The following is a 25956-nucleotide window of genomic DNA, read 5'->3' as shown; positions in this document are numbered from 1 at the left end:
CCTTTCATTATGTTTTCCAGCATGTCTGTGCGGTAGTATTTTTCAGTCTTGAGGCTATACCGGGGTTCCAGTGTTGCAATCAAACGCCGAAAGCCAACATCCGAGACCACTGTAAATGGCTGGTTGTCTGTAGCAATCACTTCAAGTATTTGTTTATCAATTTTTTTTACCTCTGGTCAGAATTCTGCCATTTTCTTTGCGAATCAAACATTTGTGCTACAGTAGGCTGACTGAGATTGGCGGAAGCAGCAGACGCTGCATCTTCTTTTTCTTTTACTGCCTCTTTGTAATCCTGGAGGTGGTTTACCTTCAGGTGATTCCACATGTTTGTAGTATTTTTACTTCTACCTTTCTCAGCCCCCATGCTTACCAACTTGCTGCATATATTGCATTTGGCCTTCCCTGGTGTTGGCTGGGTGAAGCGCTGCCATAAGTGTGTGTGTTTTTTTTCAGCCATCAGACTTAATGACTAAAAAAAGGGGGAAAATACAAGGTTAAGTTAGTATTTTTGTACAGTATATTCTTAAAGTAATTTTATAGATGGGTATAGATATAAAATCTAAAAAAAAAATTTATAAATCCGCTAATAATTCAGTGCATTGTAAGTGATACAAGGCTAAAAACGTTTCTATCCTCTTGCCAAAAACTATCCTGAAACATGTATTTTTGGTTTGTTTTGTTTGTTGACAGACAAAGCCAAATGGACAAAACCTGATTATCACAAAAGGGGGGAAAACAACTTTAGGCCATATGGTCAAAATTAAATGATTTAATAATAATGTAATAACTATAACTTATAATATGTTATGTTATTATATGCTCAAGTGAGATCTGGTGTTTTGCCTTTGACTATTGAAACAGGACGATATCTTAATGTAGACGAGGAAAAACGTATCTGTCTTATGTGTTGTTTGAATGATAAGAAAATGAGTTCCATTTTGTTTTCTATTGTCCTTTTTATCGTGAGCAGCGTGATTTTTTTTGTTTTGTAGGATAAAAGCAGAGATTGATTTGGTAAATATGGATGATGCTCAAAGATTGAGATGGCTGTTCACATATGAAACATATTGTTGGGGACCAAGAAGCTGGTTAAACAGTGATTTGGCTCAGATTGAGTTGACTGGTGAGACACAGGGGAGGCAAGACAAAGGATCTTGGCCTACATGTGAATCCCAAAGCCAGTTTCACCAAACTCCTACAAGCCGCCACTTCACAAGATGGAGAAAGTGCATTCAAACACGAGGACGGCAAGGCAGACTGGTGGTGAGACAAAGAACTGCTTCACACCTGTGACCAGGTTGCAGTTTTCCCATTGGTTGTCGGGTCCTTGAATGCACCACCCCGCCACTAGGAGGCGGAGGAAGGATAAAAGCTGTCCGCGTTTGTGTTTCTTTGCTTTTCACGGTAACCCCCGGTTGCTGAAAGGAGGCACTGGTCCGGATTAGTTAGCCAGCATCACCTCGCTGGTCGAGATTTGAGTTGGGACAACTTTATATCGGTCTGATATAAAGGGGATCCGAGGAAATACTGGCCGAAGTATTCCCTCATCTGCAGCGGGTTTAATCAGCCTGGATTCAAGAAAAGGACGGCGTCCCTGTTTCTTGTTTGGTCGACCTGGATTACGCCTTGTCCCTCTGCTTCGGGACGAAACGGATCGTTAAACTCTGGCAAGAGTTTTAACTGACAAACAACGCACACAGTAAGAGGCTTACACAGTTCTGGGCAGATATTAGAACTAGTGCGTTTTGTTTTGTTATTAATGAGCAAAGGGTTCGCTACCACTTGTTGCCATTAATGTGATCTGATTTAATCATGTACTGGTCCATATGTGATTATTAATCTGTGCTGTGAATGTATAAATTGATCACTATACTCGTTGATTTATGTTGTGTTAAGTAGCTGGGTATAACCGTAATCGCTACTTGCTTAAATCACTCCTTTCAGGAGTTTAGTTACTGTCTGCGATAGAATCGCGAAAATCAGCTGTTAGTCACTGAATTAGTTATAGTGACATTCTCCTCAGCAAAACAAAGTCTCAGTCTGTCCTAAACCACACGTTAGCCCAGACCTGAGTGGCTGAGGGGAACTGGGTCATTATCGATAACTAAAGATCAGAGGGCCCCTTTTTTCTTTACTCTTCTTCTCTCTCTCTAACACACACACACACACACACACACACGACACAGGCTAGCCGCGTAGCTCCCGAGCTAAAGCTGTAGGCCAGCTTCACACGTGGAATTGGCTTACGTTGGTATAGAGCTAACACAGGAACTAGCTACCATACCAGCTGAGCGTGCGCGTTGCCTAGCAACCCCCGGCTTCTTCAGCCCCTGCCCGTGCACCCAGCACCACTACCGCCCTCTTGAGGCTAAATAGTTTGTGCAGCTCACAGGAGTAGCCATTTTTGGAGTTGTTTGATGTGTTAGAACTACGATCGACACCGCCCCTCCCTTTTCACTCATTCCCTCTCACACACACACAGACACAGACGTGTCCATGCTGCGTTGCTTTGTTTTTGCTTTGTTTTTGGTTGTGATATTGTAAAGAGGTATATGAGTTTATTATTGAAGGATTATTGATTAGCTACCGATAATTGTGACGTTAATAAATCTTATTATGCCTAATTAGCAGTTGCTTGTGATTATTTGTGTACTTGTTGAAATAATTGCTGGTCGATCAGGTCCGTGCTTGGATTCACCCCTTCCTTTAATTCCTTTTTAAAGGATTACCACAGAATGAGACTGTTCCACAGTTTGATTATTGGTCCCTGACTTGCAGGGTGGTGCCCCGTTTTTGATTGTTTGTCGATTTGATAAAGTTATTAATAACCATATTCATAACTTTATTAATATTGATAAAACCTCTTTGATAATTTGCCAATGATCAAATCTGTACCCTACGAGAATCCTACAATATAAATTGGCTAATTATTTAGATAAAGCCTGGGAGAAAAGGGAAAAAAGCTCTTTATTGAGTGTAGATGAGAACTAGTTGTTTGTGTGTGGTATGTGTGTACGTGTATATACATGTATGTATGTGTATGTATATATATTTGTATTTATGTATTTGTTCGAAGGATTTGTATATGCAACGGGAAGATGTTTGTTGAATAAGTGAATTTGTGGTGTCTTGTAATCCCATGTGGGATGGGCCAAGATGTTTGGCATGACACAGAAATAAAATATAACTAACTAACTATAACAATAACGTATTTCACTAGTAAATTGCTGTTGAACGACAAAAGCAACCACCATGGAAAAAGGGTATTTTAATTCAATTCAATTTTATTTATAGTATCAAATCATAACAAAAGTTATCTCGAGACACTTTACAGATAGAGTAGGTCTAGACCACACTCTACAAATTCCAAAACCCCAACAATTACAGTAATTCCCTCAAGAGCAAGCATTAGCAGTGGCTATTGCGACAGTGGCAAGAAAAAACTCCCTTTTAGGAAGAAACCTCGGCAGACCCAGACTCTTGGTAGGCGGTGTCTGACGGGCCGGTTGGGGGCGTGATGAACAGTGGTGATAATAGTCACATTAGAAGTCACAGTGACTTCGAAGGTTATCGTGGAAGTTCACGTCATAGCCGGGCACATCGTGTCATACTGAGTAGTGCAGTCTCCTATACCGGATCCTGACTACTCTGTGCATAGGAACATCACAGCAGGGCGTTGCGGGATGTAACGTGGCGCTGCAGAGCACCGGTGGATGCTGCGGATGCAGCAGGACGCAGCAGGATGCAGCCGGGAAATGCAGAGAATCGCAGAGCATAGCTCTGCGAAGAAGAAACATAAGGACTCCGGGGAGTAAACTCCCCAGAGCTAGATTAGTAAGAAGCATTTCTGGGACAGGATGCATACAAAAGTAACAAGTAGAGATGAGAGAGCAGCTCAGTGTGTCTTAGGAAGGAACAGCCTCCCCGGCAGTCTAGAATTGTAATAGCATAACTTAAGAGAGGCAGGTTAAAGAGAGGTGCCTGGTCAGGCTAGAACTCTCCCCAACCGGATCGGGCTGTACTGGCCTGCCTCCCTCTACTCTCGCTAGATTATTAATTATACAGTATAAAAAACTGATGACTACGAGGAGAAGCAGTGGGCCGGGTTAGGTGGACGCTTCAACTCCTCGTCCCTAACTATAAGCTTTATCAAAGAGGAGGGTTTTCAGTTTACTCTTAAATGTGGTGACGGTGTCTGCCCCTCGAACCCCGACTGGGAGCTGGTTCCATAATACTGGAGCCTGATAGCTGAAGGCCCTGGCCCCCAGTCTACTTCCAGAGACTCTAGGAACCACAAGTAGCCCCGCATTCCGGGAGCGCAGTGCTCTAGTGGGACAATAAGGTACTATGAGCTCTTCTAAGTATGATGGTGCTTGACCATTTAGAGCTTTATAAGTCAGGAGGAGGATTTTAAATTCGATCCTAGATTTCACTGGAAGCCAATGCAGTGAAGCTAATACAGGAGAAATATGATCTCTTCTCTTAGTTCTCGTCAGAACATGTGCTGCAGCATTCTGGATCAGTTGGAGAGTCTTAAGGGACTTATTTGGGCAACCTGATAATAAGGAATTGCAGTAATCTAGTCTAGAAGTAACGAATGCATGGACTAGTTTTTCAGCATCGTTTTGAGACAGGATATTCCTAATTTTGGCAATGTTACGAAGATGGAAAAAGGCTATTCTTGAGGTTTGTTTTAAGTGGGCGTTGAAGGATATATCCTGATCAAAAGTAACTCCTAGATTTCTGACAGCAGTGCTGGAGGCCAGGGTAATACCATCCAGAGTAACTATATCTTTCGAAAACGAAGTTCGGCGGTGCGTTGGTCCTATCACAATAACTTCAGTTTTGTCTGAGTTTAACATCAGGAAATTGTTGGTCATCCAGGATTTTATATCCTCAATACACGTTTGAAGTCTTGCTAACTGACCACTTTCATCTGGCTTAATTGACAGATATAATTGGGTATCGTCTGCGTAACAGTGATAGTTTATTGAGTGTTTCCTAATGATATTACCTAGAGGAAGCATATATAAGGAAAATAGAATTGGTCCAAGCACTGAGCCTTGAGGAACGCCATGGCTAACTTTAGCGTGCTTGGAGGGTTTATCATTAACATTAACAAATTGGGATCGTTCAGAGAAATAGGACTTAAACCAGCTTAGTGCGATTCCTTTAATGCCAACTAAGTGTTCCAGTCTCTGTAACAGGATGGTATGGTCAATAGTGTCAAATGCAGCACTAAGATCTAGTAAAACAAGTATGGAGACAAGTCCTTTGTCTGCAGCTGTTAGAAGGTCGTTAGTAATTTTCACCAGTGCCGTCTCTGTGCTATGATTCTTTCTAAATCCTGATTGAAAATCATCAAATAGACTATTGCTATGTAGAAAATCACATAACTGATTAGCAACCACCTTCTCAAGGATCTTGGATAGAAAGGGAAGGTTAGATATAGGTCTATAGTTTGCTAAGACCTCAGGATCGAGGGTGGGTTTTTTCAGAAGAGGTTTTATCACAGCAATTTTAAATGACTGCGGTACATAACCTGTTACTAAAGACATATTGATCATATCTAGTAGTGAAGCGTTTACCACGGGTAACGCTTCTTTGAGTAGCCTCGTTGGGATGGGGTCTAAGAGACAGGTAGATGGCTTAGCTGAGGATATCTTTAACATTAATTGTTGGAGGTCTATAGGATAAAAGCAGTCTAAGTATATGTCGGGACTCGTCGTTCGTTCTAGCGGTCCTGTATTTAAAGATGAACTGTTAGAAGTTAAGGGCAGAAGATGATGAATTTTATCTCTAATTGTTATAATTTTATCATTGAAGAAGCTCATGAATTCATCACTACTCAGAGCTAGAGGAATAGATGGCTCAGTAGAGCTGTGACTATCTGTCAGCCTGGCTACAGTGCTGAAAAGAAACCTTGGGTTGTTCTTGTTTTCTTCTATTAGTGATGAGTAATAGTGTGATCTGGCTTTTCTTAGGGCCTTCCTATAGGTTTTGAGACTTTCTTGCCATTCTTCCACTTTGGTGGAGCGCCACTTACTTTCGAGGTTTCGCGAGATTTGTTTTAATTTGCGAGTTTGGGAGTTATACCAAGGAGCTATTTTCCTTTGCTTTATCGTCTTCTTTGTGAGAGGAACGACAGAGTCTAAGGTCGTCCGTAGGCAAGTTGTAGCACCGTCTACAAATGTATCAATTTGAGAGGGACTGAGGTTAACATAGAGGTCCTCTGTTATGTTAAGGCACGACATAGACTGGAATGCTGTAGAAATACTTTCCTTAAATTTAGCTATAGCACTGTCAGATAGGCATCTAGTGTAGAAGCTATTATCTGGTTTAGTATGGTCAGGTAGCAAGAATTCAAAAGAAATTAAAAAATGATCTGATAATACCAGATTCTGCGGAAATATTATTAAATCCTCAATTTCAATACCATATGCCAGCACAAGGTCGAGGGTGTGGTTAAAACAGTGCGTCGCCTTGTGCACACTCTGACTGAAACCGATTGAATCCAGTAATGAGTTGAAAGCAGTAGTAAGGCTATTGCTGTCAACGTCCACATGGATATTAAAATCACCAACAATAAGTACTTTGTCTGATTTAAGGACTACACATGATAAAAACTCTGAGAATTCAGATAAAACATCAGAATACGGACCTGGAGCTCGGTAGACAACAACAAATATAATTGGCTGTACTGATTTCCGTGTTGGATGTTGAAGATTCAGAACAAGGCTTTCAAAAGAGTTATAATTTAGTTTGGGTTTAGGGTTAATTAACAGGCTTGAATCAAATATGGCTGCAACTCCCCCTCCTCGGCCTGAGCCTCTAGGAATTTGAGTGTTAATATGACTGGGAGGGGTGGCTTCATTTAGACTAACATATTCTTCATGGCCCAGCCAGGTTTCAATCAATTTGATTATCAGATATCAATTCATTTACCAGTACTGCTTTAGAAGACAACGATCTGATATTTAGTAATCCACATCTAATTTTCCTATCCTTTTCTATCATTGCAGTGGTAGTTTTAATTCCAATTAGGTTGTTAAGTATTGCCCCTCTATTCACCACTTTGTGTGGTCTGTTGTTGATTATAATTGGAATAGTACTAGTACTACATGTTACTGGAATAGTACTAGTACTACATGTTACTGGAATAAAACTAGTACTACATCTTATCCTACAGAAAACATTTTCAGATTCATCCACTTGTATAGTGCTATCAGGATCAATACCTGGGGGACATGAATCTGTGATTTTTTCAACATAATGTCAATACTTGCCTTCTGTCAGTGTGGTCGTTATGTTGTCAGATAGCATCCTGGCTCCGTGTCGGTTTGGGTGGAGACCATCACGCTTCAGCAGGTTGGGCATCTCCCAGAACAAGTTGAAGTTGTCGACATAGGGAATGCTCAGGGAAGTGCAGAGTGGTTCCAGCCAGGTGTGCAGCCCGAACAGTCTGGACCATCTCTCCGCACCCTTCCTGTAGGTAGGTAGAGGCCCAGAGATGACAATCCGCTTACCTGTGCCCATCAGGGTGTAGAGGAGAGTGGTGAAGTCTTCCTGGAGGGCTATCGACCGTTTCTCTCTGATGTCGTTTGTGCCCACATGCACGATGATGTTGTCGACCTTGGCGTGGCGGGCGAGGATGCCGGGAAGTTTGTGCCGGATGTCACGGACCTTGGCACCGGGGAAGCAGTAGACCTTGGAGGGACCGCTAGGTAAAGGGGGAATGTGGAGGTCCCTTACCATGGAGCTTCCGATGACCAGCGTGGAGGTTGATGAGTCCGAGGGGGGAGAGTCCGCCCTCAATGGGCGCGTCGACTGTGTGGATGGACCAGGATGAGCTGCGTGGGGACGTGGCAGAGAAGGGAACTCCTCATCGTTCATCAGAATGCTGTAGCGGTTTTCTAGTCGTAGGGGTTGGGCTGGGGCTGAGCGTTGTCCTGACCGCCTGCTCTGGTGCTTGCTTACACGCCATGGCTCAGGCTGGTGTGGAGTGGAGCTGGTCAGCAGAGCTGGCTGGGTCCTCGGCAGAAGCCGAGGAGAGACAGCAGGGACAGAGGTTGTATTAGTGTGTGGTGGGGTGAGAGTATTGCAGGGCACAGTGGAATCAAAACATCCGTCAGTGTAGGTGTGAGGGGAACTTCCAATGATAATGGAGTCGAGGAGCTCTTCACTTGCCTTGATCTGGTGGAGAGTCGATATTCTGGCTTCAAGTTCCACTATCTTCTGGCTGAACAGGAGGCACGAGTCACAGCCAGGTGAACAGCTGAGGGGGGGCATCGTGTAGCTTGCTAGTTTAGCTAGTAGCAACGTTGATGGAGGCCTTCTCCTAAAACCTAAAAACCTTCACAAGTCGAAATACAATGCAAGTGCTCCTGCTTGTGTTAGCAAGCTGTGGATAGTCCGTTACTGCTTACCAAAATATAGAATAGATTCCCCAGGAGGCAAAATCCTGAGTGGTTCGCTTTAACTCCCGCTAGCAGGTAGGCTAACTAGCCGTTAGCACAACAAATACCTAGACGTTAGCTAACGGAGCGGAGGAAAGTTTTGCAAACAACTGCGGCCAGACAGGTCTGGTTAAAATACAGCTAAACGGTGTAATTAGTGACTGTATTTCGTTGTGGAGGACTTTAAATCGCAAGACGTTAAGCGTTAAGCGTCTGCCGTTGTCGTCTGCAACAAGAAACAGGAAGTCGGGCGGAAACGGAAGTGACGTTTTACAACAACTTTGAATGCACCGCAACGCACCGTCTGTGTTGTTCTTCAAACAAGTAGACAACGGCAGCTGTACACTGCTTAACATACTGCTGTTGGATCCTATACATTGAAATAAATCACACTTTACACTGTTTAGCTGTCAGCATTTTAATCGTGTTTAATCCATCTGCTAGCTAACGCTAGGCTAATAACAAAAATAACGCCAACATGTTCCTATTTACATGTTGTGATTTGTAGAGTGACAGCGTGTACAAAAAACAACATAACATGAGACACAGCCATTTTTTAACTGTAAACAAACCGGGAACTATATTCTCAGGCGGAAGAATATAGTACTTGGGTGGAGTGATATGCTCGCAGCAAGCCTGTCTGAGAATATAGTTCCCAGTTTGTTTACTGTTAGAAGATGGCTATGTCTCATGTTACGTTGTTTTTTGTAGACACTATGACTCTACAAATCACAAAATGTAAATAGGAACATGTTGGCGTTATTTTGTCACTTTTGTCACAATTCGGAGCAGTAGGCTAGTTGGAACCAGTTACCTGCAGGATCTGTGCTGGGCTAAGCTAATGCTGGAACCGTCAGACAGCGTTACAGCACGCACGGAGATGAGAAGGGTATGTATCGACTTGTCTTACTCTGGGGGTTACGGTGAATAAGCTAAATTCCCAATAAGTCGGCTTGTTCCTTTTAACTAGCGTCACATGCTGCGATGTTTCTGGTATTCTAACATTCGTTTTCGGAGCATCAGAGAGCAACGCAGGCATATCAGTGGCGCCGAAATGAGGTACAGAAATCCGCGTTGCTATTCGGTCCGGTAGATACGGGTCGTTAAGGCACAGGTGCCATATTAGTACGGGTCTACTCTGTACCAACCCTAGCAACGACGCTAGCAAAGCAAAGCCAGTCCTTAACTAGCCTATGGTGCGGCGGTCTCTTTTAACTACAACTTCTTTCTCTGCATTGAGTTGACAACCCTCTCAAATATAGACACACAAACCGAACAAATAATAAAAGTCTCAGATCCACTGTCTGTGATTGCAAAATTCTTTCAAAATTTAGAAGTTTGATGAATATATTACTGCAGTTGTTGAGATAATTAGAAAAGGCTGTTAAAGTTGCCAATTGTATTTTACTTGAAGTCAGTTACTAAGGGCAATATATAAAGTGCTGTACATGTGTGTTTCTATACCAGTGCACCTTCAGTTATTTTGGTTGATTCATTTTCTTTGTATTTTTTATGACTATAATTTGGGAGGATTGTACATTTTTAAGAACATCCTAACTGTACAATCCTCTCAAATTATAGTCTTAGTTCACTGGACCAATAACTATATAGTGTAGACTCCTCTACCGTCCCGTAACAACAGGGAGAGGACTCAGTGGTTTTTGACCTTATATTTGGCTGGGTGCATTGTATTTATCACTTAATTCTCTTCATAGTTTCAGTTTCTTTCTGTTCTATGTCCATATATACGAGGGAGCAAATCATATAATATGTAGAGAAGGAAACTCAGCCTCTTTAAAAAAAAAAAAAAAAAAAAAAAAAAAAAAAGGAGAAAAAGCGTGGCAGATAACAGCGGACCGACTGAATGATATATCTAAACATATACATTCATGAACTACTGCGCTTAACAGAAACCATCAGTCACTTGTCATTTGCAAAAACGAACAGTTGTGCACTTTGCATTAAAAGAGAGGGAGAGGGAGAGAGAGATATTTATGTATCATATTCTAGCGTTGTAGAAAATGGATCTTCATGGTAAATTTACTGAGTAACATTATCTTCTGCTTACTTTTAAGGCAAAGATTACAACTGTTAATTTGTGCTAGTAACCTAATCCTTGAATGGTATGATTATGATGGTTTCAGTTCAGAGCAGTGGTCAGTAAATGTATATTTTTAGGCTGCTTACATATTCAGTCGTTCCGTGATCGTCTGCCTCGCTTACTCTCGCCGTTTCATTACAGCGGCCATGTTTCTATTTTTTACAAATAATGTGTTTCACATTATCATACTTCCACAAGAAGCTGCTGCTCGCTCTGTATAAAGTATGACCAATGTGAATTCTCCATTTTAGCATCAGGAAATCTGTTATCGACATCGCAGTCTGGTAAGGAAAGCCGTGAACGCTCATCTATCCAAAATACTTCAGCCTGACTCGACCTAGTCTCTCCTCCTCAGCCTGGCTTGGCCTTCGTGAAACGCACCAAGCCAGGCTGCACAGATAAGAGTAGGTCAAGCCTCGCTTTATCAGTTATCCTGGATTTATAAATTCTGCTTTCGTGAAACAGCCCCCTGGCCTGCCTTTTGCATGATCAAAACATTGTCCTAAACTTGCCATTTTCAGTGTGTAGCTTGCTAGCTCAAAGTTTGTTGTTGTTTTCCGAAACGAGTTTTGCAAGGTGAGGAACATCTGGTGATTTTCTGGTAAATGAACTGTCGTTGATTGAGGCTACTGTGCATGTAGCTTGTAGCTCCAGTTAATGACTTTTGTGGCTAACATTTTAGTAGTTATTTCAGTTGTAATGCAGGAGATACTTCACACTCTGAAGTCCTATGGATTGGTCACCTCATCAGCCCTTGCATTTTCTCCATTCAAACAGAACATTTGAATATAGTTAAACATGGTAAACTATAATTCACTCCCACCTCCCATTAGTTCTTCTAACCCTTGTATAATTATCTCTGCATGTTTCCCCCTTGGGTCTACCAAAGGAGCCCTCAGCTGACGTCAAGCTGGCGACTGGAGCAGGAAAGAAGGGCAAGAAGACCGAGGAGGAGGAGCAGCCTGCAGCACCTCCTGCAGCTGCAGCAGCATCAGTGAAGGAGGAAGAGGAGGAGCAGCCTGCAGCACCTCCTGCAGCAGTAGCAGTGAAGGAGGAAGAGGAGGAGCAGCCTGCAGCACCTCCTGCAGCAGCAGCAGTGAAGGAGGAGGAAGAGGAGGAGTATGTGGTGGAGAAGGTTTTGGACCGCAGAGTGGTGGAGGAAAGAGTAGAGTTCCTGCTGAAATGGAAGGGGTTCTCAGAGTAAGTAGAAGTCTATAATATTAATACTTGGTGTTGTTGGTCCTGAATATATATATATATATATATATATATATATATATATATATATATATATATATATATATATATATATATATATATATATCACACACACACACACACACACACAGTACAGGCCAAAAGTTTGGACACACCTTCTCATTCAATGCATTTCCTTTATTTTCATGACTATATATATTGTAGATTCTCACTGAAGGCATCAAAACTATGAATGAACACATATGGAATTACCGTATTTTTCGGACTATAAGTCGCTCCGGAGTATAAGTCGCATCAGTCAAAAAATGCGTCATGAAGAGAAAAAAAACATATATAAGTCGCACCGGACTATAAGTCGCATTTATTTTGATTATAAATACAAGAGTTATTCAACTACACAATAGCACACAGAACAATACGCTGAATACGGTAGGTGTCCGGTATGTTAACGTAACACATTAACAGTTATTGAACTATACAATAGCACACAGAACAACTAGCTACCAGGGCGTGGAGCATGGAGGTATTAAAAGGCGTGGAGACGTAACTGCACCGTGAACGAGCCCCTCCAGACTCGTTCCTCCAGCTCTAGCCATCTTGCTTTCAGCCCACGATTAGCCGATTAGCTTTCTTTGTTTTCTTCATTGCAGTAAGAGTCACCTTTTCGCCAGTCTCCCTCATAAGTTTCTCCCTCATTTCAAACTCTCTTTCTGCTGCTCGATTACCGTTTTCGGCTGCATATTTTACTACCTGCAGTTTGTTATCTCTTTTCTTTCTCAGTTGTCTTTAGGAGGAGCGTTCTAGTTGTCACAAGCCTAGAGCGCCCTCTCGCGGCTGTAGGTAATGTTTTCAGTATGAATTAACATGTAAAAACATGTTAAATTATATATATTTTGATATATAAGTCGCACCTGACTATAAGTCGCAGGACCAGCCAAAGTAGGAAAAAAAGTGCGACTTATAGTCCGGAAAATACGGTATGTACTAAAAAAGTGTGAAATAACTGAAAACATGTCTTATATTTTAGATTCCTCAAAGTAGCCACCCTTTGCTTTTTTGATAACTCTGCAAACCCTTGGTGTTCTCTCAATGAGCTTCATGAGGTAGTCACCTGAAATGGTTTTACCTTCACAGGTGTGCTTTGTCAGGGTTAATTTTCCCTTATTAATAAAAAAGCAAAGGGTGGCTACTTTGAGGAATCTAAAATATAAGACATGTTTTCGGTTATTTCAGACTTTTTTGTTAAATACATAATTCCATATGTGTTCATTCATAGTTTTGATGCCTTCAGTGAGAATCTACAATAGTAAATAGTCATGAAAATAAAAAGGAAACTCATTGAATGAGGTGTGTCCAAACTTTTGGCCTGTACTGTGTGTGTATGTATGTATGTATGTGTATGTATGTATATATATATATATATATATATATATATATATATATATATATATATATATATATATATATATATATATATATATATATAATCTACAGCATAAACTTTGGCATTGTATCATGCCCTCAAATACCATCAAATAATCTTACAAAATGGCAATAGAAAAAAGGAATAATAAGAATTAGCAATTAGAGTGAGAATGTATTTCCTAAAAACAAAGAATTTCTTCTGTCTGCACCCACCTTTCCAGTGAGGATAACACATGGGAGCCTCAAGACAACCTGGACTGCCCCGACCTTATCACCGAGTACATGCAGAAACGCAAGGAGGAGAAGAAGAAGGAGGACAAGAGGAAAGTTGTCAGTGAGGCTTCGGGAGACTCAGAGGAGCGAGGGAGCAAGAGGAAGAAGGAGGAGGTGAGAGAAGGAAAGAGGTTACTCCAGACTGAAGAGTCCCAGAAATCTAATCTCAATATTAATGAATATTAAAACAGTGCAAAAACGGGAGGAATTTTTTTCTTTCTAGATTATCTGATAATGTTGTATAGTTTTCACCTTCTTTTGACTAGTTTATAACTGAACCAATTATTACTAAACCTAGCCATCACACACGGCGCCATCACATCCTGCGCCACACACCACCGCCAGTAAATTCTCAACGTCTGGGAAACACTGAAATTGACTGGGATTTAGAGGATGAAAAATACCCAGAATGTATCAAAGGTAGAGGTGTGACTCTTCACTGATCTCCAGATTCGATTATGATTATCAGGTCTTCGATTCGATATCTTGATGCATCACGATGCTTCAAAATGAATTTTTCTATTAAAGCCATATAAGATATTTGACTTGACAGACTTGCATTGTCAAGTGCAATGCCCAAGCTGCAATACGTAACTTTAGACTGGAATGATGAAGTGTTTGGGTTCATTTCTTTAAAGTAGCTACCTTTAAGGTTTACCTATTTTGAATTAGTCATATACCACCCTTCTTTTAACCAGCAAATCTATTGTGCTGTATTGGAATAACTGAACCCAGACAACTCTTTAAAAAAAAAAAGGTATTGTTTACTGAACAATAACTTAAATGTATAAATAACATTCATCCGTTAGATTGAATAACAAAAAAAAACATACCACAAATCACACCCTTCAAATATCTATCAGTGTCCACTTAAAACACTCCAGCTACACAAAATGATTCGTTCTTACAGTATTTCAATGTAAAACTTACTCAAACCCTGTTAAACCACTGTACACACACCTACCCACCCACACACACCCACGCTGGCCAAGAGGAAAAAAAAAGAAAAATGTTGTTATTGTTTGTTTGTGTGTCTGCCTGTCTGTGTGTTTGTGTGTGGGTGTGAAACGGGTTAGCTAGGCTACTGAGAATGTTATTTTTCATTTGAATGTTTATGCCGCGGCCAGAAAATTAACGAGCGACGTCATTGAGTTATAATTGATTATGGTGGGCCACTGCATCGTCCATGTCCGCATCCCGATGCATCGATTATCTGATTAAAGCTGCTGTAGGTAAGATTGGGAAGATCCAGGACTTTGCAAACAAATTTCAACACCACATCTTCTCAGTCCCTCCCCCCTTTCTGCTGCAGCCCACACCATCTCCTAAGCCCCTCCCACACAACAGAGTTTGACAGAACTGCTGGCATGTCAGACAACATGTTCAATAACTAAACACTAACACAACGTTATCTTTACTCACCAACAGTAAAACGATGCTAACTAACATTTCAGCATCATATCAGACCGACCACTGTGCAAACGTTACTATTATCCTCACCAACGTAGCTTTGTGGACTTTTGACTACTAATAACCAAGTGAAAGATAAATCATTCATGGTAATTATGTTACCTGTCAAGAAGAAATGTGGCTACGTCTGCATCGTTCTTCAGATCTTTAAAATCCCACAGCTCACGCCACCTCTGATAAGCCACTCCAATATTCACCTGAGTTTTGGGAAACCTGCAGCTCGTGCGTGGGGAAGGGGGAGGGGAGAACGCTATTATATGCGTGTGCCCGAGCCGTGATTGACAGGCAGATAGACACCCCCCCGTGGCTAGGGCTGGGCGATATGGTTGAAAACTGTATCACGATATAAGTTTTTCATATCGGTCGATATCGATAATTATTGATATTTTTTATTACCTATTTAAAATAAGGACCAGGAGAAAAATATATTAAATTTAAACATTTTTATTTTAAACTTAACCCTGCTCTGATTATAATCCCCTCAGTTGTAAAAGCAGAAATGTCAACACAACCATGGAAAACACTCAAATAATTCAAATGTAAACAGGTCTAAAATCACAATGAACACTTAACAATTATCTCTTAACATTAAGGTGCAAAATTAAAGAATAAGTAAGAAGTGCTTAATAAAGTGTCATAAAATAGTGCAAAGTGTTAGCTAAATATAAGAAACCTGAGAAGGAACTATTTTCTGCAGGTTTAGTGCTAAGTTGGTAACCTGGCTTCTGGACAGTGCTCAGCATGTCTGCCTCCGTTATTTCTTTGTAGCGTTTAGTAAGGCGCTGATGCAGAGTACCTCTCCATGGTGCTCTGCTGCTTGTAGTGTTTAGTAAGGCGCTGATGCAGAGTACCTCTCCATGGTGGTCTGCTGCTTGTAGTGTTTAGTAAGTGATGCAGTTTTGTAGTGTTTAGTAAGGCTGATGCAGAGTACCTCTCCATGGTGGTCTGCTGCTTGTAGCGTTTAGTAAGGCGCTGATGCAGAGTACCTCTCCATGGTGGTCTGCTGCTTGTGCCGTGTTGCAGCTGCAGATGTTGTTGGACGTTGATGGCGAATACGGCTGTGCTCGAAAGTGTGAGCGCGGCTAAAGTGGTAAAACAAGTTTATGGTATTACCAGTGTTGGTCTGATTTACATTGGTCTGACTACGGTCAGACTTATAAAATCCCCAAAACTGCCATACTGACTTTTCCTGTTTTATCAACGATTTCCTCGCTCGCTGCGGCACTCACTTTCCACTCCATGCCGGTTCTGTTATTGAAGAACACGAGACAGCGATGTGGCGCAACCAAACTTGATACTGTTACATGATTGGCTGTTAGAGTGTCACTCCCCACGTTGCTAGGTTGCCAGAGAGTGAGGGCCTTTGTTCATGCAACCAAACTTGATTCACAACCTCTGGTTTCTTCTGATGAAGAAAAACAAGTTATCAAACGTTTTATCGACCGCATTTTCTATTGATATTGATTATGTTTCTATCGCGATACATATCGTTATCGTTTTATCGCCCAGCCCTACCCGTGGCCCTGATTGGAGAAAATCAACCGGGAGCGGTGGAATTTTGCCAATCGCATTACAGGCTGTAGGAGGTGCCAGAGGAGCTGTTTTTTTATATTAAAAAATTCATGTAGTTCTACTGGAACATAGGGTCAGTTCCAGCAAATATAACAGAAAGTTAGTTTTATAAGACTTACCTACTGCATCTTTAATTTCAACACCTCTACTGAAAGATTTGTGTTATTTTAAAGTTACCATGGAATTTCTAACTGAAAGTAAAACTGAATTTTAATTTTTAAATTGCAAATAATTTGAATGGGGAAACTTGCCTGAAAAATGTAGAATATTTCTGAACTTTTTAAAAGTTATGAAAAGTACATTTGCTTCCATAATAACATGTCTGCAACTGCAAGTTATTGTATGAAAAGTGTAAATTGTGAGTGAGAGCAAGTCCAGGATTTATGAAGATTGTCATTAACTCTTTCTTTCTCTCTGTTTGTCTGTTGCTATAGAAACGGAGAGGAGGAGAGGGACCCAAACGTTACCACTGTCAACACTGTGACAAATCCTTCACAACATCTGGATATTTAAAGATTCATCAGAGAGTTCACACTGGAGACAATCTACACCGCTGTGATCAGTGTGGGGCAGCTTTCACACGACAGAGTGACCTAAAAATACATCAACGCATTCACACTGAAGAAAAGCCTTACAGCTGTGATGTATGTGGTAGAACCTTTTCTCAGTGTGGTAGCCTTCAATCTCACCAGCGTGTTCACACTGGAGAGAAGCCATACAGCTGTGATCAATGTGGTAAAACCTTTTCTCAGAGTGGTAACCTAGAAAAGCACCGACATGTTCACACTGGAAAGAAGCCTTACTGCTGTGAACAGTGTGGGGAAAGTTTTACTCATAGTAGTTACCTTAAAAAACACCAGCGCCTTCACACTGGAGAGAAGCCGTACTGGTGTGAACAATGTGGGAAAACATTTTCTCAGAGTGGTAACCTTAAAACACATCAACGCATTCACACTGGAGAGAAGCCTTACAGCTGTGATCTATGTGGTAAAACGTTTTCTCAGAGCACTGGCCTTAAATGTCACCGAAGTGTTCACACTGGAGAGAAGCCGTACTGGTGTGAACAATGTGGGGAAACATTTTCTCAGATTAGTAACCTTAAAACACATCAACACCTTCACACTGGAGATAAACCTCACAGGTGTGAACAATGTGGGAAAACTTTTTCTCAGAGTAGTCACCTTAAAAGACACCAGCGCGTTCACACTGCCTCGTTGTGAACATGTTTCCGAGCCAAGCTGTTTCCTCCTGCCTCCTCCTCATGCCCTGATAGCTGTGTTGTTATTTTCTGATCTTCTCTCCACATTGAAGGCTGACCAGCAGTAACTTTATCTTCTGAACAGCATGGATGTTATCCTGGCTTGGACTACACATTACACATTACATTGATCTTAAAGACTCAGAAAAAGATAGTTGTACTGCTTTTGGATGTGAAACAAATGCTAAACTAAGCAACATGGAATAACATTTCACTGATGAAAAATGTGTTTTACAATATTATACTATTACTAAAGTGTTGAACTTAATATCACAAAAGGTAATATTAATCCTTCTTTTAAGGTGAGACACGGCAGGCAAAAACATCGTTTTTTTTCCACTGGTCAATTTTGCGATTTTGGGCTATTTGTCTTCAATAACATTTATTCTTTCAGACTTGTGGTGAAAAAAAGTAAAAAATACACATTAAGGTCTTTATTTTACTACACTTTGTAGGTTTGCATCGGTAGATTTCTCCTAAATTCAACAAAAGTTGGCGTTCTAAATCATCCTGCTGCTCCGAGCTGTCTGTACCCTTTCATCTCATATACCGTTGGAAAGCTCTCTCTCTCCTCTACAATGCTGTCGGATCCAAATATAGTCATTTCCTTTTCATCAGCAACCAATCATCAAAGTAAAAGGGGGGATTTAACTCTAAATGCGTAATCTCATTGGCTGATGCCAATTTCTGACAACGTGATTTGCTTAGAATCATCACATGACGCGCTCTGACATTTCCGCGGTAGTTCAGAATGTCAAAAGAAGTGCGTCAAACGGTCGAAAATCATCTCAGAGAAGACGAAAAATCATCTCTGAGAAGACGGAAAGAGTTGTCATTAGCAAGAAGACCCAGGGGATTACACACTAAGACAGCAGATGATGAAATGCCTTCACATAGTATGTTGATGTTTAAACTGTCTGTTCAGAAAACAGGAGTTTTCAGACAGCGGAGGTAATTAGACTGACTCTCTCTCTCTCTCTCTCTCTCCCTCTCCCTCCAAGCAGTTTACAGAAATTCATAGCCTACATGTCATATATTAAATATGTAGGTGTCACATATATACTATTCTAATATAATTACTCTACAATACTAAACAAATGTGTAATTTTGGGATCCTACGTCAGTGGTTGTGAGTCCCTCAGGTTGTGGCAGACAGATCCATGTTTAGCTGTCAGTAGAGCTGCTGTCCCCTCTCCTAGGAGAACTACCAGCTTCTTTTCTGGTGTTAACTTTTTTTAGCTATTTTTCCACGGTGTAATTCTCTTAGTGAAGATACTTTTTCCCAGTGGAGGAGGAAGTGCACCTCTGTTGGTGGTCACTGAGCCTGTCTCTCTCTCTCTGACCTGTCTGTCTAACCCAGTTGGTGGGTCACTGAGTCTGTGTTTAGTCAGGATCCGTCTCTTCTTCGTATCTCTGACAGTGTGAAGATAATGTGTCAAATAACAATTTAGTCTGCTTTTCTCCAATGTTCTAAATATTGGTCTTTTGAATGATTCATAAGAAGCTCATCCCTGTGTATCACCGGATGTCCAGTAACAGTGCAGCATGGAGGCACTCAGAATACCAACGCATGCCTCAACTTGGTCATATGGGCCCAGTGTCCAAAAGCTGCAGCCGTGAAGGCTATTTCTACATTCACTGAGGGTGCCTCTGCCATGCTGGCTGTGATGGAGAAATTGTGGCTTCAGAGCACAGACTGTCAATGCAATGAAGGATGACGACATGGTTAGGATCTCAAAAGCCAATAGTGTCCATTCCACCAGTGCAAAGCCATAAAAGTGTAAGCACAGCCAAAAAAGTGAGACGACACCAGCAGGAGATGGAGGAGGGCCCTACATATGGTACTGGCATGGATATGGATACTGTAAACTAACTTGGGGGAACCAGGCTGTGTAATGGTTGTGTTCTGTCAGTTCGAAGTTTGTGATGTAATGTTCTTCAGTTGAAGGCCATGTTGATGTGTTGTTTTGGATGTTAAGATCAGTGATGGATGAAGCAATAATGAGTTTTGGATGTTAAACCGTGTGATACATGGATCTTAATTGGACCTGAAGGGATATGTGTCTGTAATTCATGGCTTTCAATAGAAATTAGTGGAATTTTGCTATAAAAATCTTTAAAGTCCGTTTTCTCAAAATTACTTTTCTCTCATACTCCAAGTACGGAATCTCCACTTCAGTAGCACCTTTATACACCAAGGTTTCCAGTCTTGTACATAGTTATATTATGAAGACATTTACAGAGGGATTTGTAAATATATTATTCCTAGCCTGATTTATATAACCTTTTTATTTCAAAAAACATGGCGAAAATCATTTTTTAAGGCTATTGACAGTATATTCTGATTTACAGGATAACAAAAGTAGATATCCATAAATCCCTCTGTAATTTTCCCCCCATCTAATATGTGAACACAATGAAAAAATAATTTTGAACGTGGCTTTATCCAATACTCAGATTTCGTTTTTTTAAATATATGCAAATTAGCGCATATTTCATTAGATAATGCCTAATTTGCATATTTCAGCATTAAATTACAGAAAACTTGTAATACATTTTATTCTCCGCTGAATGTAAGTAATCAACTGGCAGAGTTTCATGGTGATATCTGCTGGTCTTCTGCAAACTAAACCTCTTTATCCTGGGTTTCACCTCTGGTCTGGTTCCTCAGTGTCTCTGTGTCCTCTGCAGGACTGAGAGTCTCTCCTGGTTCCTCAGTGTCTCTGTGTCCTCTGCAGGACTGAGAGTCTCTCCTGTGGACAGAAACACTGACTGAAGATCAGCTGCTGAAATCAAAGTTCAGTCTGTTCACCATCACACACACTCTGCACTGTGAAGCAGATCTGAGACTCAAACACAGAAACATTCATCTGATTTCATCTCTGGGATTATCAACATTTGATCTGTTGGACTAAAAACACTTAATGATATGGAATATCTAAAAAATAATCAACGGTTATTGGTTACTATTATGTCCTTTATAGTTTGAATAATATTGTAAAATATTTAAAATTCGGAAAGAAAATGTTTCTATAAACCATCATCATAGTCTAATGTTTCTAAATGCTTTTAATAAAATCTAGTAAGGAAATTATCTAGAAGAATGAGCAAAAATTCTCCAACTTGTTGAAAACAAGAAAGCTCTTAAACTGTTTTCATGTTTAGCTGAGTTGAAATGTTTGTAATTCTGTTTTATATTTTAGTTTTGTCACTTTTTATTCCAGTTTGAATTGGTCTCAATCTGACGCAGATTATTGTGATTAATAATACAAGAACATGTGTCTTGTTTGCTCGTTCTCATCTTAAACATTACATTTACAACTTGCAACAGAGTATTTCTACACTGTAGTATTGTTACTTTTACTTCAGTAACACATCTGAGTCCTTCCTTTTTGGCAAGTGGAAACGTGCATTTTATGGATGTATTGCTTCTTAAAGAATGTATTTAAACTGGTTAAGTTCTTGTGGGCTATAATCTGTCAGATAGAATTGAAATCCAGTATTTTTGAGGCAGTAACAACCTTTCAGTGTAAAGGTAGGGGCTGAGATCACTTTTTGGCAGAACAGCAGAAGCACGTGTCCCCCCCCTCCAGGTGACTGATGGACAGACAGGTGCTGCTGTCGGTTCACTTTCCTTCTTCAGTTGTCGGATGGAAAGTTGGAGATGTTTCCAATCAGCAGAAATCAGCTGGGACAGCCAACCAACACACACACTGGGAGTCCAACCACTTTAATTCATGTTGACTTTGTGAATATTATATCTGAACTTTTAGCTTCAGTCTTCATCACAGACTCCAGCAGGTTTGGACAGTACCAAAGCCAAGTGAATGTAAAATCAATCTGAGCATCACAACTAACTGTTTTAGATACAGATATGGTCATAATAATGCTCCAAAATGCTGTCAGATTTGTTTTAGAGAGAGACAGAGAAAGAGAGAGAAGTGTGAACTTTTCATTTAATAATCTTCTTCTGACATGTTATATTCCCTGTTTGTATTTTCTGTGACTGAATGTGGTTTTAAATCTGTTGAGGTGTGTTCAGACTGAAAGCAAAGACACTGATGATGTCATACAAAGTCAGAAAATAGAAAGCAAACTGTTTCCAGAGGACACTAAAGAATGATGGAGCAGCAGGAAACAGACCAGGTCAGATAGTAAACAGCTGATTTATTCATCTGACTTGTAGAATAACCTCAATGATTGAATTGTTTTAAATGTCTGGGAATGTGGAACAACTAAATGCAAAATGAATGAAATAAAACAAGGCCACATGCTGATTATTTGTGACTTGATTTGATGGATTTATTCTTCCTGTTATGTCTGTGTTTAAACTCCTAATTAAAAGGTAAAGTTTCTATCCACTAAAAGTTCTGTTGTTGCCGCTGACAGACTCAGATTATTATTCTAAGTGTCTGACAACATTATGGGATGGATCCCTACAGAGATAGAGCTTTTAGTTAAAGAGTAAGATCCTTTTAGTTTAACATGAAACAGCCCCGAAATCACCATCACCAAACTCCACCAGACTCAATGTAAATAATCAGGACTTTTAGTGTGTATAGAGCCAGCATATCTCCACCAGACTCCATGTAAATAATCAGGACTTTTAGCGTGTATAGAGCCAGCATATCTCCACCAGACTCCATGTAAATAATCAGGACTTTTAGCGTGTATAGAGCCAGCATATTTCCACCAGACTCCATGTAAATAATCAGGACTTTTAGCGTGTATAGAGCCAGCATATTTCCACCAGACTCCATGTAAATAATCAGGACTTTTAGCGTGTATAGAGCCAGCATATCTCCACCAGACTCCATGTAAATAATCAGGACTTTTAGCGTGTATAGAGCCAGCATATCTCCACCAGACTCCATGTAAATTCATGTAAGTTGAAATAAACTCTTAATTCACAATGGGTGAATTAAGAGTTTATTTCAACCAAACCAGAGTGATGATTGTTGTTGGAACAGTTGATATATATTTTTTCTTTTCCTATCGACTATAAATGAAGTGTGTTTAATAATCATGAAATTGCTATTTTATTTAAATAGATTCTGGTGGAAACATACATTTAAATGCTTAAATTATATTTAGTTATTTCTCTTTATACTTACAAATTGTTTTAATTATTTAAGTGCTGTACATTATTTAATACTGATAACAACTCAAACTTTTAATGAATACCTATTTATTTTCTAAATAACACTTTTACACAAGTTAGTTAAAATTTTTTCAGGATTTGTAATTTTCAAAAGTGTTTTTAATTAAGAATAAAACATCCAAGGACCTAATATTACATATTCCTTTAAAGCGCAACTCACAGAAATCACCCATTTAGTATTTTTTTGTCAGTTTTGGATTATACAAGTTTTATTCACTGTAACAATTCCAGGACAGATAATGTCCGTTTCTGGTAGGATGTCCCAGTCCCTTAACAGTGGCAGTTCTACACGGAGGCATGTCGGGGGAGGCCCGTCCCTCCCTAGACATGTCCCTGGCCTCCCCTGTGCCCCCCCGTGCTGACCAAATAAAACATTATGAATTTATTATGGTTTTACACGCGAGCGGCAAAAGCGGAACTAATGTGCAACGCAACGTTCTACACGGGTAAATTAGAGCGGCGCACCCAAACACTAGGCTGCAGCGTGCAGCGTGTGGTGGTGCTCGGTGAATGAGACAGCAACTCCTCTTGGAGAGAGCAGAGGAGCTCCGAGTTCTCCTGTTGGTAAGATCAACCATTTCATCTCGGAAGGGACTTCAGTCTCGTTGCTAGGACTACACAATGCTGGGTTGTTAACTACGGAACTTCATCCATCTTGGCTGTTGCATCGCGATAATAAATCCATTTGAGTAAAGTAATCAACAGGCTATCTGCCCGTGTTAAGTAGGGAGGGATGGTTAGGAAACGAGATGTAATGCATGCCCCTCCGTTTCTTCTTCTTCTAATAGTTGTCATGAAACGAGGAAGGGACATAGCGTCCTTTTTAGCCCCAGGAAACCAAAAAGTGAGAGAAACAAATGAAGGTGTTGAGGAGCAGGAAGAGGGAGAGCCAGAGGAGTCTGGGGAGGTTGGAGAGAGGGCATGTGATGAAAGGGAGGGCTCTGACACAGAGAGGGAGATTCCTGAGGGTGAGGAGGATGAAGAAGAGGGGGAGGAGGAGGAGGAAGAAAACCTACAGGGACAGAGAGAGGAACAGCCAGAGGGACAGCAAGTGGATCCATGTGGATCAAGTACTGCACCATCAGGTCTGTGATGAAGAAGGTTCTTACTATTTGCAAAGCAGTACAATTACAATGTAATGGTAGGCCTGCTGGGTGTCCTTAACATGCTGCTTTCTGCTGTTCATTCTTATTAGTGTCAATATGGCTCTGTTTGTTTTCTTTTTTCTTAAAGTAAATACTTTGCCTTCATTTTGCAATACATGCAGATATACAGTACATGCATAAGTAAATACATGTTGTTGTTGTTGTTGTGCTCAAGTGTACACTCCATCTTTCTACAGATATCAGCAAGTCCAAGAATGATGTAGCAGTACAGCCCAACTTGAATATATTACATATTGCTATGCATGTAGACATTTTCTGAAAGTTCTCATCCCTTAAACCAGATATTTAAGTCTGTAAACTGTGTGAAAGGTTGAAACTGCAGGCTAGTAAATGCTCTGGTTTTGGTCCTCTTCCTGTGTTTGGGTCGGATCGCGTTCCCACCTGAACCGAGTTCGGGTGTTTGATCTGAACCGAGTTCAGATTGAGGACAGTAAAGTTGTTAGTGTAAGTTAGCTCACCTAAACAACGGAGTCTGAGTGAGACAGGAAGACAGCTGTCTCCGAGATGACGTCATCTTCTGTCTTCTGTAGAAGTGGTGAACTTACAGCTCGCAGCACTTTAATCACATATAGTGGGGAGCTTTGGACTGATATCTAGTGTCGGCAAAATCATCTTTTTATTGAGTTTCCTTTTTCCTGAAATGATCTGAGTGAATTTAATTAAAATAAAATGTTTACCTTTTGTTGTGCAGTTGTTTAGATTTATTCCCAGTTTAATATAATGCTGTTTTCTCCAAACTACTCCGAGTTCATTGTGTAGCGAGGAAGGAAATGGATCAGTTCTCCAGCCTCTGCTTTGAGTTTGCCGACTGTTGTTTTAGTTGTGTGTGGATGTGAGGAAAAGGAGAGGAGACAGCAGCTCCTGAATATCTCTGCCTGCTTTGATTTGTACTGAACAGAATCCAGAGTGAGTCCAGCAGCCCCAGTGGACATCTGCTGGATTTCAGGACAAGAGAGGAATGGAGGAGGACAACCAGAACCAGGAGCAGCGGAGCAACAAGGTCCCCAGAAGACCAGCAGCAGACTGGGACTCTGATACCAGCCATGTTCAGGTCAGTGTTCAGGGGGGTATCACACAAAAGTAGAATTTATAAATCCAGGAGAACTGATGAAGAGAGGCTTGACCTAGTCTAATCTGTGCAGCCTGGCTTGGTGCGTCTCACGAAGACCAAGCCAGGCTGAGGAGGAGAGACTAGGTCGAGTCAGACTGAGGAGGAGAGACTAGGTGGAGTCAGGCTGAGGAGGGGAGACTAGGTGGAGTCAGGCTGAGGAGGAGAGACTAGGTGGAGTCAGGCTGAGGAGGAGAGACTAGGTGGAGTCAGGATGAATACAACAAGTGTATATTGCTGTTCAGTTAAGTACTGTTATTATTTAAAGTTGTGACCTTTGTTATATAATTATTCATGTAACAGTTGTTACAACAATAATGTTGACATTGTTACTGTTATATTGCTGTATGAAGACTGCAGTTCATATTGTTGTTAGAAGTTTGATGAATATATTACTGCAGTTGTTGAGATAATTAGAAAAGGCTGATAAAGTTGCCAATTGTGTTTTTAAATGAAGTCAGTTACTAAGGGCAATATATGAAGTGCTGTACATGTGTGTTTCTATACCAATGCACCTTCAATAATTTTATTTGATAATTTTTTTTGTATTCTTTAACGACTATAATTTGGGAGGATTGTACATTTTTAAGAACACATCCTCATCCATAATTCTCCCAAATTCTAGTCTTAGTTCACTGGACCAGTAACTATATAGTGTAGACTACTGTACCTTCATGTAACAACAGGGAGAGGACACCTCAATGGTTTTTGACCTTATATTTGGCTGGGGGGAAATAACTGATGAATA

At 40.7% G+C, this 25956-nt stretch overlaps 2 protein-coding genes across 2 annotated transcripts in view; one reads left to right on the top strand and one right to left on the bottom strand.

Moving 5' to 3' along the window:
- Window positions 1-25956, bottom strand: part of LOC114553116 (zinc finger protein 271) — a 687947-nt gene that overhangs the window by 408837 nt on the left and 253154 nt on the right. The gene's annotated exons all lie outside the window — the stretch shown is intronic.
- The window catches only part of LOC114552951 (zinc finger protein 493), a 60892-nt gene that overhangs the window by 21266 nt on the left and 13670 nt on the right, over window positions 1-25956 (top strand). Inside the window, exons 2-4 of the mRNA XM_028574046.1 lie at window positions 13422-13587; window positions 16950-17731; window positions 24999-25151. Coding sequence (XP_028429847.1) covers window positions 13422-13587; window positions 16950-17731; window positions 24999-25151 — 1101 coding nt within the window. The remainder of the gene's footprint in view (window positions 1-13421; window positions 13588-16949; window positions 17732-24998; window positions 25152-25956) is intronic.

The sequence above is a fragment of the Perca flavescens genome, chromosome 3 (assembly GCF_004354835.1).
Source record: "Perca flavescens isolate YP-PL-M2 chromosome 3, PFLA_1.0, whole genome shotgun sequence".
NCBI classification, from domain to species: Eukaryota; Metazoa; Chordata; class Actinopteri; order Perciformes; family Percidae; genus Perca; species Perca flavescens.
This window is presented reverse-complemented; position numbering and strand designations above follow the sequence as displayed.